The 17,576-nt window shown below is 39.8% G+C and overlaps 1 protein-coding gene across 1 annotated transcript in view; it reads right to left on the bottom strand.

Moving 5' to 3' along the window:
* The window catches only part of mcf2l2 (MCF.2 cell line derived transforming sequence-like 2), a 312,522-nt gene that overhangs the window by 285,389 nt on the left and 9,557 nt on the right, over positions 1 to 17,576 (bottom strand). Inside the window, exon 3 of the mRNA XM_059944935.1 lies at positions 12,513 to 12,587. Coding sequence (XP_059800918.1) covers positions 12,513 to 12,587 — 75 coding nt within the window. The remainder of the gene's footprint in view (positions 1 to 12,512; positions 12,588 to 17,576) is intronic.

Here is a 17,576-nt window from a genome sequence, read left to right on the forward strand (position 1 = left end):
CCATATCAGTGAAGTCTGCTATTAACGCAACAACAGGAACATTTGTTTTGTTTTTACATCATCCGCTTCTTCAAGAATCTGCAGAGATTTGGCATGTCATGTAAAACCTTGGCAGACTTCTGAAGTGCAAAGTGTGCCAGCTGACTACATCACAGACTGGCATGGGAACACCAATGCCTTTGAGCTGCAAGTCCTACAAAAGGCAGAGGATTCATAGGAAAACCCTCCCAACCACTGAGCACATCTACACGAATTGTAGTCATAGGAAAGCAGCATCCATCATCAAAGATCCTCACCACCCAAGGCCATGCTCTTTTCTCACTGCTGTCAGCAGATAGAAGGTACAGGACTCACACCACCAGGTTCAAGAACAGTTACTACCCCTCAACTATTAGGCTCTTGAACAAAAGGGGATAATTACACTCATTTAAGGATACTTATCTTGTTATTTCATGCTCATTATTGATTGCAATTTATTTATATTTGCATAGTTTATTGTCCATTGATCCTGTTTACAGTTATTGTTCTATAGATTTGTCAAGTATGCCCTTGAAAAAAGGATCTCAGGGTTGTATGTCTGTGGTCCCCAACCACAAGGAAATGGCCGCAAGGAAATGATACAAGTCAGCTGCACCTTTCCTCATTCCCTGTCACAGCCACTGTTGAACTTGAACGCACGCAGTTGCCTAAATGCAGCGATACCCTCATGCCAGGAATCACTGGTTGGCCTCACACGGCCGGTGGGAACTGCTGTTGCTCCTGGCCTGGAGCGCGGACGGACGGGTGCCACCTCTAAACCTGCTTAGCACACCGAACGTTGGTGGGGAACCCAGTGACCTAATTCAGGCTCAGCGTTTCATAAGTAGCAGAGCAGCTACCTCACTGCTATCTGCTGAGAGTCATCCCTCAAGCCAAACTTTTGTCGGCCGATAGATCCTACCTACAGGGGGGGGGGGGGGGCCACACCGTCACACTCCTCGCTCAGTCAGTCGCTCTCTCCGGACTGCGACCATCGCGGCCCCGGCACCAGGACCTCCGGCCCTTACCTTGTCCTCTCACCCCACCCACAACCAGCCACACCTGGCCAAGGTGTCTGGCAGCAGGTGGGCAGGAAGCTGGAGTTTGGGCCTGGAGGCTGTCTAGAGGCAATGAAGCCCTCAAAACTGCTTCGGTACCCTGAGTCCAAGCACCCCGCACTTAAAGACAAACCCACTGAGTTTTTTTTTTGAGCGGAAAAAACATGAACAAGTGGGACGGAAGTTAAGTGTTGATAGCCACGTAAACTAAATTGTGGAATAGACTGGACATAAGGAACCTCCTTCGAGTATCACTGTATTCCCGTTGTGATTAACATCCCCCCCCGCCGGTCCACAAAAATATTGTCAATATTAAACTGGTCCACGGTGCAAAAGAGGTTGGTGACCCCTGTTGTATGTGGTGACATTTATGTACTCTGATATTAAATTTTACTCAGACTTTGAGATACGTACACTGCTAAGTAGGCTGCTTTGCTAATGTGCACTATTAAACTGAATCATTTTAAAGAATATTGGGTCAGGGATTTATAGTGTAACTCAAGGTACAAAGCAGTTCAGCTAAAAAAGGATAATTCATCTGAAGGACAATAATGAATCAGTCAGTATTCACAACATTGAGTTAGGGTCTGGTCTCTGAAATTAACACTATGGAGAAAGTCAGCCTCATCCATCTCCTTGCTACTGAAATATGATAAACTTGATATTCACAAGTCTTAAATTACTATAACCCTCAAGATACATTTCCTTAGTCTATTAGACTATAGAAATCACATTATGCCAATTTAATTTTATTAAATTGCCCTCCAAGACCGATATGCCCAAATCCCTGATAATATGCTCTTAGGAAGTATAGCTGACAGAACTGTAACTTCACAGATAGCCTTACTCTTCCTGTCTGTGTGCAGCACCCTGACTGATGACCTCCTGCTAATATGGTTGACAGATAAACATCCCTTCTGGGAAAACCTGTAGCAGGTTCAAAACAGATGGGTCTTAATGGGTCAGACAGACAGTCGAGATATGGAGCACATCTCAAAATGGTATTGAGTTTCCAAAAGCTTTTTGCATACATAATGACTAGAGGCTGTTATTTTCAAACCAATTTTTCAGTTATTTTCTTTGTCCTAAGTGACAGTAATGCATAAGCAATTTCTCGTCCACATTATCCGCACTTCAGAAGAATTCTACTGATTCTAAAAATGATTTGGTATGTCCCAAGTTCCCACATAAATCCACAACTTTGTAAAAAAATTTTGCAAATATATTTTAAGTAACACATAAAGCTCGCTAAGAATGCCATAGATTAAAAATGCAGGAGAGATTATTCTTCATGAATAACAGTGGTTATGGAAATCATGATTAATCAGCTGCAGCTTTTACTCACATTGTTGTTACAACTGTAAAGCAAAAGCTGCTTATAACAGAAATGAACAAGTTTATTTATTACTGTTTATTTAGAGATACAGCACAGTAACAGGCCCTTCTGGCCTAAGGAGCCCACACCGCCTATTTACACCCATGTGACTAATTAACCTACCAACCTCTACGCGAGAGGAAACCAGAGCACCCGGAGGAAACCCACGCGGACACAGGGAGAACGCACAAACTCCCCATGGTCAGCAGCAAGATTGAACTCTGGTCACCAGTGCTGTTAAGCCAGTTGCTGCACGACTGTGCCACCCTCAAATATCTTACACGGAAGGCTTGAGAATTCAACTCATTTATTTTGAAGTCAAAAAAAAACTGCAAAACAGACAAATTCTCTGAAATTTAGGAAATGCCATTTTATTGAGCTCAGAAACCAAAGCGGAGATATTCTTGCCAATTTCCTGCTGCTGCCTCGACAAAGCAAAGCTAGGATTCTGTACAGAGAAATGTGAAGGGCCTCCTATGGAGGAGAACTGGCAGTTACCTTGCAAGGAGCATTTAGCGTAATACTCCTTTGCCTTAAATCAGCAACTATGCTTTAATGGCTGTCATTGTTTTCATGGTAATTGATATCAATGCTCCCTCTGTAAGGATGGCAGGAAAGTACCTTAGCCAGCATTGATAGCTCCACAGCATCATAAAGTCTAATTATTTATATAGTTACCAAAGTCCCAGTCATGCCTGCATTATTCTGAATGTGGCATGGCTATCTTTCTCTACATATATCATGCATCTCAGACAAATGTTCATTTTACTGACATGTTTTGGAATCATGGATCTTGTGCAACAATTATAAAAGTCAGTGCTTGTGAAATTCTTGTTCACTTTACATGGTATTTAATAACTCTGGCAGCCATTGCTGTCGTCTTGCTGACACAACTGCAAAGGTATTTATATGCTGTTGTTTAATTGGGTTCAAGCTCCAGGACACCAGCATTGGGAAGGTAGCTCCCAATAATTACTAAATGTTACTCAAAATACAAAAACAATATGCTAAAAGCAATACAGTTAATGCTTCCATGATTCTTGTGCCTTGATAGGGGAGTTGCAATTATTACTGTAAATGGGGAGAGCTAGGTTTGAAGCTGAAAGGAGTTTGGTTTGACCTTGGATGCCAGTCTAGAACTCTAATTGAAGGTATAAAAATGTCTGTTTTCATATAAATATTGTACAGATCAGTGCTGAAGGACACATCACAAATTCAGACTGGTGTGGCAGAACTTTGCTGTGTATACAATTTGATAATACGCCTTATATCTTTGCTTCTTTGAGTACTCCTTAATTTGATACGCAGATTAGCATGAACCATTATCTTGAAAATAAACCAGGACTTTGTTACAATGGAGACAGAGTGGTAAACAAAAAGAGAGAAAAAGGCTGGGTGTTGATTTTCACTGGAGGTTACAAGAAAATAACATGATGGCAGAAATATTACAAGTGGTTAAAATTTGGATCCACGAGGAATTAAGGTCTCCAAGTATGACAGGCATTGAAGGAGATGGTCCTGTGGGTAGGGAACTGGATATGGAAGGTGGATTTATTGAAGTGACGAGAGTGTCAATTTTTGAGAAGGCATGATATGTTGAATCTTTAAAGAGCCTAATATATCCAACCACAAGGAAAATCTTCCTGCAGTGATCGAGGCAGACTAAAGTGGCACCTTGATAAGGTAGTGTCCATAATTAAGGACCCCCACCACTCAGGACATGCCCTCTTCTCATTGTTACCATCAGGTAGAAGATAGAACATTCCTGAAGGCACACACTCAGCAATTCAGCAGCAGCTTCTTCCCCTCTGCCATCCGATTCTTAAATGGACATTGAACCCATGAACACGACTTCACTGTTTATTTATTTCTGTTTTCTGCACTACTTATTTAAAAATTTTAATATATGTAATTAAATACAATTTATATTTTATATATTTATCTTGCATTGTATTGCTGCCACAACTTTAACAAATTTCATGACATATGCCAGTGATAGTAAACCAGGTTCTGATAGATGTCATATTAAAGTAGTAATTGCACTATGCCAAATTCCTTGTAGGAAAAGGATCAGGAATTTATAAAACTGCATGTAAGTTTAAGGTGATTATTTAGTTATTTATTTTTAAATGGTAAACGGAAAGAATCATGATCCAAGCAAACAAAGAAAAATGTTAGGTTAAGACTTTAGTCTGACAATTAATCTTTAAAGGCTTTTTGGTATATATACTTACCAATATGCATATTTATGTGTTTTCGACAGGAAAAAAAAAATCCCTGAAGTAAAATGTACACAAGATAAAACTGAAATTGGAATGGAGAGATAACGAGCAATAAATTCTTCCAGATCAACTGCTGGCTCAGTCAATGTATGGATGAATGCTTTAATAAAATAGTTTAAATCGGAAAACTGCAAGAATAAGATCCTTTCTTAACAGCCCCAGTACATTAAACCATTGAAAGCCAGGCCAGCTTCGTACTTCACTGGTTAGACAATGAGGAACTACAAACAAAAAAAAAATTTGCAAATGCTGGAAATCCAAAGCAATGCACGAAGTCCCTTCTCCCCTTCCTTTCCAGTCCTGATGAAGGGTCTTGGCCTGAGACATCAGCTGTTTACTCTTTTCCATATATGCTACGTGACCTGCTGAGTTCCTCCAGCATTTTTGTGTGTGTTGCTAATGAGGAACTAATCAACATATTAATCTATGATTATTAACTACACAGGAAACCTTTCCTTGGATGTCATGGGGATGCTGTATTCTTTCAATCATTTCAGTTAAAAAAAATAGGTAACAAAGGATTCTTGGGTGAGATTTAAAAACACAGAGTAGCTTTACATTCCATGGTAGGATCCAGGAGGCTTGTACTCCATTGACAATATGGACAAGAATAGGTTTAGGCCTTCAGTTCAAGGTTAATGTGTTGCATTTGTGCTATGAGGAATATAAAGTTATTCTGAGTATTACCATAAAACCGGCAATATCAAATCAGCTACCTTCTTTTCAGCCCAAATTGCTTATTTGACCATGGCTACACAGATATTTATTCCACAAAGTTCATTTGCCCTTTTGATCAGGAGTTCCCTCAGTTAATGGTAGGGGTTCATGGCATAAAGGTTGAGAACCCCTGCTCTAGATTCATTATTCATTTGCACTACATTCAGTAGCTTCCTTATCAAAATCTCTTCATTTCCAATTTCCCCTACTTGAACAAGCATTTCCATGACCTTCCAATGCATTATGAAAATAGTTGTTTTTCCTTAAACCAGGAACATAGATGTGTAATCCTTTTCTTCTGAAAGTAAGGAACAGCGTTTCCTTTGAAACATAAAAAAAATATTATGAAAAACATTTAGTTTTAGGAGTCATGCAGGTGTTTGGTAAGAAAAAGCTTCCTGGGCAATGAGAAAGAAGCTACAATAAACTCACTGGGCTGAATGGTCCATTCTGCATCAGGACATTTCTATAATTTATTTGTCTTGCAACTAAGCCACACAATAGAGACATGAGAGACCACAAATGCTTGAAACTGGAGCACAGTAAATCAGGTAACCTTCAAAATGCTATTTTTTTCCCATAATGGACCCAAGAAATAAAAGCAGGAGATGGCTGCTTGGCTCTCGTGCCTGATCCACCGTTCAATAAAATCACTGCAGTACCTCAGTGCTCATTTCTTTTCCTTATCCCATACCCCTTAATGGAAGTAATACCAAAAATACACTACCTACAAGAAGCAAATACAACAATCTGTCCTGCAATTTTGTAATAACTGCAACAATTAGAATTAAATTAATCCTCTAACAAAACCCAGAGGTATAAGCCATAAACTTCAAGTCCAGAAGAAACTTAACAAACTTAACTTCCAGTGCTTTGTGGTACAGGAGATCTGGATTCAATTCCTGCCACTGAAAGGAGTTTATGTGTGGGTTTCCTCCAGGTGCTACAGTTTTCTCCCACAGTCCAAAGGTGTACCAGTTAGTAGGTTAATTGGTCTTTGTAAATTGTCCTATGATTGGATTAGGATTAAATTGTGGAATTGCTGGGCAGCGCGACTCATAAGGCTAGAAGGGCCTATTCTGCATCTCAATAAATATCTCAAGAAACATAGAAACACAAATCTACGGCACATTACAGGCCCTTCCACCCACAATGTTGTGCCAACCATGTAACCTACTCTAGAAACTGCCTTATATATATTTGTGGGCATGCCAATTCTGGATCCACAAAGCAAGATCTCCTTGGATCCCATGCCTCCTTACTTTCTGAATGAGCCTGGCATGGGGAACCTTATCAAATGCCTTACTGAAATCTATATACACTACATCCACTGCTGTACCTTAATCAATGTTTTCTTACATCCTCAAAGAATTCAATCTGGTTCATAAGGCATAACTTGCCTTTGACAAAGCCATGCTGACTATCCCTAATCAGATTATGACTCTAAATGCTCCATAAATCCTGCCACTGAGGATCTTCACCAACACCTTGCCCACTGCTGAAATAAGACTCACTGATCTGGAATTTCCTGGGTACTTAACACATATTATAACACAGTAGTGCTACAAAGTTTGTGAACCATGTAGAGTTTTCATATTTCTGCACAAATGGACCAGCTGGAATAAATTGATTCAGAATATTAAGCAAAACATTAAAAATCTACCTTCCTTTCTCACCGAGATGGCAACCCCTATCATTTGGGTACCCCTGGGGTAAAGCTAAGATGCCAAACAGGATGCATCCAGTCCTTCAGGGCTCAGGGCATTAGTGCCTCCTGCCTGACGCAGTGCTGAGCCAACACGGCAACACAAGATCATGTGTGCTGCCATCTGGCCTCCAGAATGTTCTGTACACCCATGTTGCAGTACATGGGTACAGAAATAAACAAAAAAATAAAGCTCCTTCTACCAGGACTGGTCTCTTCTAAACCATCAGCACGTTATAACTTTTGGATAACTAACACAAGTTGCCATCAGGAATGACCAACTCTTTATTGTGTTACTACTATAATTACAGCATTATTTGGGTGTTATATGCTGTGTTAATTGGGCTTTTCCCCATTCCTAAAGCCTTTTATAAACAATGTGGGACAGCAGACACTTGATTGGATGAGGACTAACCAATCAGGAGAGACAGTGAATGGGGGGGGGGGGTGGAATGTTATAAATAGCACCAAACAAGACATGCCCAAGCATCATCCCTGATGAAGGTGGCATAGTTTGTCATCTAACCTCAGTTATAATTGATATCTGTACCTGGCTAGAAGCCCAAAAAGAGTTTGTACTCTATTTGTTTCCCATGTACTCTGGGAAAGCCTAGATTCTTTTCCAACCACAAATCAAACTCTTGATTTTAATTAGCCGTACTCCTAGGAAAAAGTAATTTTGTTGGATTAAGTCATGTGACAAATATTGAAATAGTTTTAAAAATGCATAATGACCTAGATAGCGATATCTCAACACTCAATCCTTTCTCCTCACAATTTCTTCAGTCCCCTCCTCTCTGATATTACAAATCAGTAAGATTTCAAAACTAAAAGGTTTATAAATACTGATTAAAGAAGAATAATCAGAAGAGCAGGCAGTGGTTTTTACTTATTGAACACAGGTATTCCAATATCGACTAATAATCTAGAGAATGTTAGTTGAAATCCCATTGTGCCATTTTGACATACAAATGGAAACTGAGAAACAGTGGGCAGATTAGGCAACATTTATATTAACAAAAATGTGTTTCTCTCATAATTCTGCATAACCTGCCAACAACTTCTAGCACTTTCTATTTTAATCTTAAATTTCCAGGATCTGCAGCATATTGCTTCTGGCATTTTAAGAATTTGAAATAAAGATTAAAAAATATGAAGAATAAATGTGAACATTGGTTAAAAAAAGCGATAATAATGGATTAATGTTAAACAGTTCACCAATACCCTTTTAAAGAATACTCGATCCAATCTCTATTGCCAGTTGATTACAGCCAATTTTATTAACTGCTTAAAAAAACTGAACTAAAACAGATAGCTTAAATGTAGGTCACAATTTAAATTCAAAAGACAAAATTTAATTAATATGCAGCTAACAGTTTAATACCAGTAAACAACCTACTGGATCTGATAAATGGACTTTGACTGGAAATGTTAACCCTTTGTCATCATCTGTTGATACTGCCTGACCTGCAGAGTGTTTCCAAAACTACCAGGAAGAAATGTAACTTCCCCACTGGTTCCTGGGATACTCTGACCCATGATCATTTAAAAATTGAGATGGAGCAGTCAGGGTAGTATTGAATCCCTTAAGACTATGGATCAGAGTGCACAGATGCCCTGTGGAACCAGTGGAAAGTGTAGGGGACACAGTTGGTGGAAATGTACATAATTCACAACTACGACATTGAGTTAGTGTTTCGCTTTAAGAGGCTGGTCTGATCTAATGATGCAATTATGTAAAGGGTTTTTAAGCATGCTTTGAGTTCAGCTTCTGGTCTTCAATAAATGAGTTGGTACGGCTTTTCTGAAATATAAAATGTCTCCACCGATTTATTGGTGAAAGCCTACTGATAAAACCTACCTAGAAGTAGCATACCATCCCAGAAACTTTGCACCTCCATAACCCATCAGCTGCCTCCTCTCACATTCTTTTAACACAAGTAAATGCCCATCTCCTTCAGTCAAGGTTCTAACACAGACAGATCGCAGCTCCAGGAATTTTGGTCTGTGAATGCGAAGAAATGATAAACTCACTTGTTATGTTGTAGCTCAGCCCAAAAAGGAATTTTTTCCTCGTGGTGTATTAACTAGTGTATTTAGGAGTGAACTAAATTTAAAATTTCTAAAGAGACATCACATTCAATGAAAGTGAGACTCAGTTGTCAACATTTGTTTCATCTTTAGATTGTATTCAAGTAACCTGTTAGGAAATGATTATTTATCTCCCCGTGTCTCAGGGACACATAAGTGTTCACAACAGTGGCCAGATTGTGGAAATAATTAGTTTAAAATACATTGAAATGTCTGGAACAGAGAGCAAAGTGCTGGCTGTTTACTATTTTTCAGCAACTGTTGAACTTTGGTATAAATATTAACAAAATTGGCCCCAATTTACTTGGATTACAGCATGTAATACCAATATTGTAACATTTACAGTAAACATCTGTGAACACAGACCATAACAGTCAAGCCGATTTGTGATTCAGTTGTTCGGTTACACTATTTACAATTCACAGGTGAAAATTACTTTCTTCATTTTGCTGTTTTCTAGTGTTCAGTGTGCTATAATTACACAGCATGATTCAAAATCTTACTGCTACTCAGATATTAATGTGTTACTTTAAACTATCCGTGATAAATATTGTGAAAGGCATCCTTAGTTCCAAACCTCCGAGGTTCTATGTTAAAGACCATCAAAGACAGTGCTACTATTCTGATACGATGTTAACTTTTTAGTCGTGACCAAGTGTTGGATAATCATCTTAGTAGAGATTTTATTTTTGTTTTGAGTCTTTATTCCTTTCCAAATAGCCCAAAATATAATGCAGTGGTCACAACTTTGTACAAATACAAAAGCAAAAAAAAACTGCAGATGCTGGAAGTCTTACACAAAACTCATTACCCAGAAAACCTCTTACACAATCCACGCAGCTGAACATTGACACATTTCTGAGCGTAACGACGGTGTGCCCAAATCCGTTGGGAAATTTGACTCAGATTTTTTTTAAATTTGTGCTTGCATCCATTTTGTAGTACAAGATTTCCATACATATATCAAGAGTGTTGTTCCCTTCCACACCTTGTGGCACAATGAGAAGCATTGTTTGCCACTTCCTTAGCATTTGTTCTTCTTTTTAAAATCAGCTCAATGCCCTACCCAGCATGGCTGAAAAGCGTGCAAGGGATCAGCCGGATTCGAACCCAGGACCATTCGCCTCAAAGTCCTGTGCTGATGCCATTTCACAACTGACATGTCAAGAGTAGTGCCCCAGATTTACCTCCAGCATGGCCTGAAGTAGATGGCTGTTCTACGAGTACATTTCACTAATGGCTCATGCTCCTCCCACATTCTAAAAGGTCAATGCTCAGGCTATATTCCTCGTCTTCCTTGAAGCCTACGGCTTCATGTGGCTTGTAACATAACCTCACGAGTGAGTGTCACATCACTCTCAACTTTCTAACTCCAAGACCATTGCAAGGCTGCAGTGATCTACGCCACATTAACAGTTTTTACTTGCTGTGGACACTTCCTTACTCTTGTGGGATAATGTTTTTTTTCTGATGGGGGGAGTGCGAGGAAGAAAAATCACTGCTTGGCAGGTGAGATGTGGCTGTGAAGGAACCTCAGGTTCTGGGGTTGGTGGTTGTTGGAGTTGACTCTGGGACTGCAGGAAATTGATCTGAAAGCTCAGGCCATTTTTTTCTCCTTTTCTTGCCTTTCCTTTCTCAGTCACACTCCCTTTCCTTATCCTTCGTTCTCACACAATTTCTATCACATTCTAAAATTCAGTCCTGATCCCACATCACACTCTCATTCCTGCCCTTTTTCGTGCACACGTTTCTTCTCTGTATCTCTCCTCTCCTTTTCAACTCGTCCTTCTCCTAGTTTCATGTGTGCTTCCTGTCAGCACTTATGTCATCCTCCTCTTTCTTCCTGTGCACCTTGATCATGGGATGGTACATTTAATTCTCTGGAGTATTGTTTTATTAATCCTTCTATTGCTCCCTTTACGATCTGATCTCTCCTCTTGGTTTCCCCATCCACAACATCTGACAAATCCTGATTTGTACCTCCATCAGCTCTTTTTGGCCTTCCATTCATCCAACTAGGCTTTGGTCTTTGTATCTTTCACAAACAGCTGTTTTGCCTCCCACTTGAAGTTCACGCAATAACCTCAATGCCTGCAAAAGTAGATTCTGGTTCTTTACACTCACAAAAACCAAGTACTTGCAACTTTCCTGAAGCTCCTTAAACACTCTTCCACTTAAAAACAAGCCACATTTCATAAGTAACTGCCTGGATTAACATATCTGGAGCTTCCTCAGATACATTGCCTACAAAAGCTGTTGGAGACAGACCACAGATTTCATTACTTTCATGATTTCTCTGAGCAGCACGGTCCTTCCTTGGTCCAATATACTTTCCAACCAGAGGCACAGACGGTGGTACCCACACCTGTTTGCACTGTTGAGCAACAACTCATGGTGTTCACCTGGCGGGGAATCTCACCTGGTCCCTCAACACCAGCTCCATAACAAAGAAGGCCCAGCAGAGTCTCTACTTTCTTCGAAGGCTGGGTTAAGTCCATCTCCCCACCCCACTCCCCCGCCCCCGCATCCTCATCACATTCTACAGAGGTTGTATTGACAGCATCCTGAGCAGGGTCTCTCTTGCCACTATTACAGCACACGCTGCATCTGCAAAGCAAACAGCATTATGAAAGACCCCATGCACCTCTCACACAAACTCTGCTCCCTCCTGCCATCTGGCAAAAGGCACCGAAACATTCCGGCTCTCACGACCAGACTGTGTAACAGTTTCTTCCCCCAAGCCACCAGACTCCTCAATACCCAGAGTTTAGACTGACACCAACCTACTGCCCTCAGTGCCTATTGTCTTTATTGTACTGCCTGCACTGTTTTGTGCACTTTATACAGTCCTATGTAGGTCTGTAGTCTAGAGTAGTTTTTGTGTTGTTTTACATAGTTTCAGTGTAGCTTTTGTATTGTTTCATGTAGCACCATGGTCCTAAGAAACGCTGTCTCATTTTTACTGTGTACTGTCCCAGCAGTTATGGTCGAAATGGCAATAAAATGTGACTTGTATACAGCATGGAGACAGCTGCAGCATCATCCAGTATCTTACTTAAATCACATTCACTTGGCCCCGTTACAGGGGATGCAGCATGTAAATGGATGAATCTGCAATCAGGTTGTAGTTGTCTCAACCATTCATGTACCCACAATGCTGGCCCTCTGTTTATAACCACATACAAGCCCAATGTGGTTTGTCAGTAGATGTATTTCACTCTTAGAAATGTCATTTCCACAAGAGTTAATTTTCCTCCTGGAGTTACCTTTTCTGCTGTATAAGTTTTTAGCTGGATATCTGTAGGCTTCACTTAGTATCTCTGAAGTACCAAATCCATTTTCTGGAATGACAGAAACAGCAGAGTCAGAGTCCAGTTCTATTTAATTAATTTGCCATTTTCTGCTAGTGAGTTCCAAATAGCTTGTCTATTGTTAGTTTACACATTGTAAATCTCAAAGCTATCCAGTCCTGTGTCAGTCTCATTGTTATCAGATTTTTTATTATCTGCATGTAGATTAGCACTTTTTTTAAAAACTGCAACTATTTATCTTTTTCTCCTCCTGTGTAGTCCAGTTATTTTTGTCTGTACCGCATGCTCTTTGTATGTGTCCTAATTTGTTGCATTTTATGCTAGTTTTGCCCTTAAACCTGATGACGCAAGCCCCTTCCACAACGATAACACAATTTGTTTGACCAGGCAGGTTTCTGTTTAGATGTTGCAACTTTATTCATGCTCACTTTCACTCCTGACTACAACTCAATTGCCTCCTGGTTTGCATTGATACAGAGATTTCAACTGCTCTTTTAAATGCAAGTTGTGCTTCAGTTAGGAGCCATTTTTAAATACTTTATTGGAAGATTCCACAAATAAATCTCTCAGTGCATCATTGAGCTCATCACTGAACAGACAATGTTCAGACAATTTCTTTAATTCAGCCACATATGGTGAAATGGATTCCCTTACTTTTTATTCCACTTGCGGAACACTTGGTAATGGTTTTGGTTCTAAATGTTCCTGAATTACTTTCACAATATCAGAACAGCTAATTTCAGCTGGTTTGGTTGGATCAGTTAAACTTCTAAGCAAACTGTATGCCTTTAAACCCAATGCACTCAGCAAAACTGGCACTCACTTCTCATTGGCTATTTCATTAGCTTTAAAGTACTGCTCAATTTGCTCAGCATACATGAACCAGTTATCAGTTATGCAATTAAATGTGTCTATCTTTCTGATATAGCCAGCCATTTCTGCTCTTTTTTTATATATAAATAAAAGTTTATGGTTATCATCACCCAGTACTCACCATTAATGAACCTGTGAATTTGTCTGGTTTTTGCCTTTATTTAACTCAATCATTTCTCTCTTGCAAATAAAACATGCTGTACTTGTTTTTAAAATGCTAACATCTCACAGCACTTTCAACTCTGTTTGCTCTTTGGTTTTGTAACTAAAACATAAAACTAGTCAAAATAAATAAAACATGGTACCGGGAAATAACGTGTACATTTGTTTTTAACCTTAAAAGGGGTGCCCACTATTGACACGGTGGCATGATGACGCATGCCATTCACAAACTTCATACATACAACCATAAAAAATTATGTAAAGTATGCAGAATCAAACAATTTACATTATTCAAATGTTGCTGAAATACTAAATAGTTATTCAAAGAATCTAGAACAAATGAGGCAGAAATATCTAACTCCAGATCATTATTTTGAATGTTTTAAAATTATTTATTTTTCCAAATTATTTAACAATTGGTTATTTCATACTTGTTTTGATTAAAAATAATTTGAAGACACATGAAACTCATCTCCTAACTCAGACCTAGGACTCAACACCCCCTTTGCTACCTGATCCTTGACTTCCTGACCCAGAAACTGCAATCGACAAGGATAGACAATTATCTTCTACCGTGGTGCCCACAAGCCTGCATCCTCATCCTATTTTATTCCACGTACACTCACGACTGCATGGCCAGATTCTATGCTAACACCATCTAGGAGTTTGCAGGTGAGACCTCCAAGGTGAACCACTTTTCAAATAAGAATGTGTCAGAGTACAGGAAGGAGATAGAGCCTCATGAAATGGCATCATGACAAAAGTCTTTCACTCAATGTCAGCAAAACAATAGAATTGGTTATTGACTTTGGGAAGTGGGAGTGTGCAGCGTTCATACTCCTTATTTACATCAATAATGTTAAGGTCAAAAGGGCTGAGAGCTTCAGGTTCTTGGGAGTGAACATCCTAATAGTGTTTCCTCATCGAAGGCACAGTTAAGAAAGCACACCCATGCCTCTCCTTCCCCAAGGGGCTAAAGAAACTTGATAGATCCTCTTTGACACTCAAACTTTTTTTAAAAAAAAATATAAATAAATCTATGTAACCACAGGAAGCATCCAAACCAAATGCATTACAGTTTTGTAAGGCAAAGCTCTGCCCTTGACCTAAAGACACCGAAAAAAAAGTTGTGGCCACAGCTCAGCACATCACGGAAACCAACCACCTCTCAATGGACCTCGTCTACGCTTCTTACTGCCTCCGTAAAGCAGCCAATGCAATTAAATACCTCCCACACCCTGGATATTCTATCTTCTCTCCCTCCCATCCGGCAGCAGATATAAAAGCTTGAAAACACGTACCCACGGTTAGAAGGTTATTTCATGGTTCCCTAGTACAAGATAATGGGATCTTGACATCACAAGTAACTTGTTATGACTTTGCACCTTGCTCCCTACCTGCACCACACTTTCTCTGTAATTATAACTCATTATTCTGCACTATTATTGTTTTGCTTTGTATTACCCAAATGTGCTGTTGTAATGAACTGATGTATTAACAGTGAGCACGTTTTTCATATTTCCTCAGTACATAATGACAATTACAAAGTGTTCTGTTTGAAACACCATCGTTGTATCCCTGAAATATGTAAATTAATTTAGGAGATTTGACTCTAATGTCACTATTCAACTATGTAACAGATGCATTATATCACCCCTATGGCCTCCCCCAAGGAAAATAAACTTGTTCCCAACATGTTATTGCTAGATTATGGAAAAATAACTGAGAATGCTTCTTTTTCTTAGTATTTTCTATTCCAACTGTTTAGACTATCATGCCAATAATTAAAATTAATGAAATCTTGATGCTACATTTCAAGAGCACTATTGAAGAGAATAGTTAATCACCTATGTCCAATAACATTGAAGTATTTGAAGAAATGATGGGACCATAATGGTGTTGCAGGTATTGTTGCATTACCTGCAGAATGTGTGGGATCCAAGGACACAGATGGCAACACTAGCCAGATGTTTTCCACGGGTTCGCTCTTTGGAAGACTGAACTCACATCCGTGTCTGTGGGTTCAGGTGCACTGGAAAGTGTCGGAGTGGGTGGTGACATTCCAATCCCCTTGGTTTTTTTTTTATTTTTGAAAAAAGGTATATAGAATGCATGAGGTGTATCGATGATACTGCCTGACTTTACTTTGTAGCCCATTATACCATATCACAACTGATGGCTAATCTAGAACTTGGTTTTGGACGTGCCTTGTCTTTTGGCATCCCAGAGAGCTCAATCCTTGTGAAGGTCAGGATTGTCTGATTTGACCACCTCAGTGCCAGACTTCAGCGGGGAGTGGACCCCCTAGTTCATCCCAAGTGTCCAGTCTTAGAACACCCAGGTTATCCTCAACACATTTGCAGATAAGGTCCATGATGGTGGTCACACACTCGTCTAAGGTGACTGCTGAGTCTTTACATGTGGGCCAGTCAACCAACTCATAAAACTGCTGCATAGAAGCTCATTTATTTCCTCAGACCAGCATTGTGCATCTTTCTGTACTGGGTCATCAGTTATTTGAAAGTTTTTTTGTTTGCAGAGATGAAGAACAGAATCTGATGCAGGCAGAGGACTGGCTCAGTAGGCATATTTGATGGGTGTATAGCAATAGTCAAGGGTAGTTGAACCCCAGTAGAGATAGGAGACATGCTGGTACTATTTTGCTAACACACTCTTGAAGATGGTCTCATTGAAGCCACTAGCAATGATGAAGAGGGCCAATTCAGTTTCAAGGCTGTTGGAATATACGTCATTCACTGATGTAGGCTTCATGTCTTCCTGGGGTGGGATGTGGAGTGCCACCAGAATAGCTGAAGTGAAATCCCACAGCAGGTAGTATAGGCAACACTTCACCATTACATAATTCAAGCTGGCCGAGAAGGAACTCACCAGAACAGTTGTATCCAAGCACCACAATGAAGCAGGAAGCAGACTTTTTAAAACCATCTTATTTATTCAAGTTGATACAGCAGATAAGAAAGTATAATAGCACTTAGCTTTGTAAAATTAGTACTGAAACAAAGAAAGTCTGGGACTGCACTTCGGCATTTTTCTTAAACAATACGCAAAGAATTTTACAGATTTGGAAAGGATGCAGGGAAGATTGCCAAGATTGAGGGATTTCAACTATAGGAAATTAGAAAGGCTGTGGTTGATCCCCTCACAGCAGAGAAGGCAAAGGAAAAAAAAATAATAATTGGGAGGTTCTTAAATATAAAGGATTTGAAAGAGAAAGTCAGAGAAGTGGATTTCTACATCAAGTGGAAAGGAACCAGTGCATGGATGGAAATGTCAAAATCCTTAACAATTTAATAGAAAAATACAAAATGTTTAGCCACATTTTGGGTATACTCATTTGGTCTGAATGCAATAATATTGAGGCATTACAACTGTGGCAGCTTTCTGAAAAGACACCGATTCCCATTTCCCCATCTTTTATTACAGCTTTCCAAATGTTGCATTTCAATGAAGTTACCTATAAACTTAAGAACAGTTGTAACGTCTGCAACAATCAGCTTCTGATTTATCAAACTTGCCAGGGTGCTGGTGCCAGCTGGGTATTAGACTGGCACCTACAGCTCAAGCACACCACTGGAATACACAGGTACATATTTCCAACAGAGTCAACAGGGAGAGGAATGCCAGGTGCTAAAGACAGACTTTAGGTAATACTGTGTTAGTTGGTGTTCCTAATGTAGGATTGTTTGGAGGGGATGCAGATCAGGGAAGCTGCTGGAAGAGAAGGGATGAGAGAGGTATGGAGGGATATGGTCCAGGTGCAGGTCAGTGGGACTAGGCAGAAAAATGGTTCAACACAGCCAAGAAGGGCCAAAGGGCCTGTTGCTGTGCTGTAATGCTCTATGGTTCTAAGGATAAAGGTTATTAGTAACCACATGTCTATTCATCTTGGGTGTTAAGGGAGAAATTCTCCTGTGTGAAGCCCAGGTAAGAAGTTATGGGAGAAATGTGTGTATGCTTCACAGC

Source organism: Hypanus sabinus, chromosome 2 (assembly GCF_030144855.1).
Source record: "Hypanus sabinus isolate sHypSab1 chromosome 2, sHypSab1.hap1, whole genome shotgun sequence".
Taxonomy (NCBI): domain Eukaryota; kingdom Metazoa; phylum Chordata; class Chondrichthyes; order Myliobatiformes; family Dasyatidae; genus Hypanus; species Hypanus sabinus.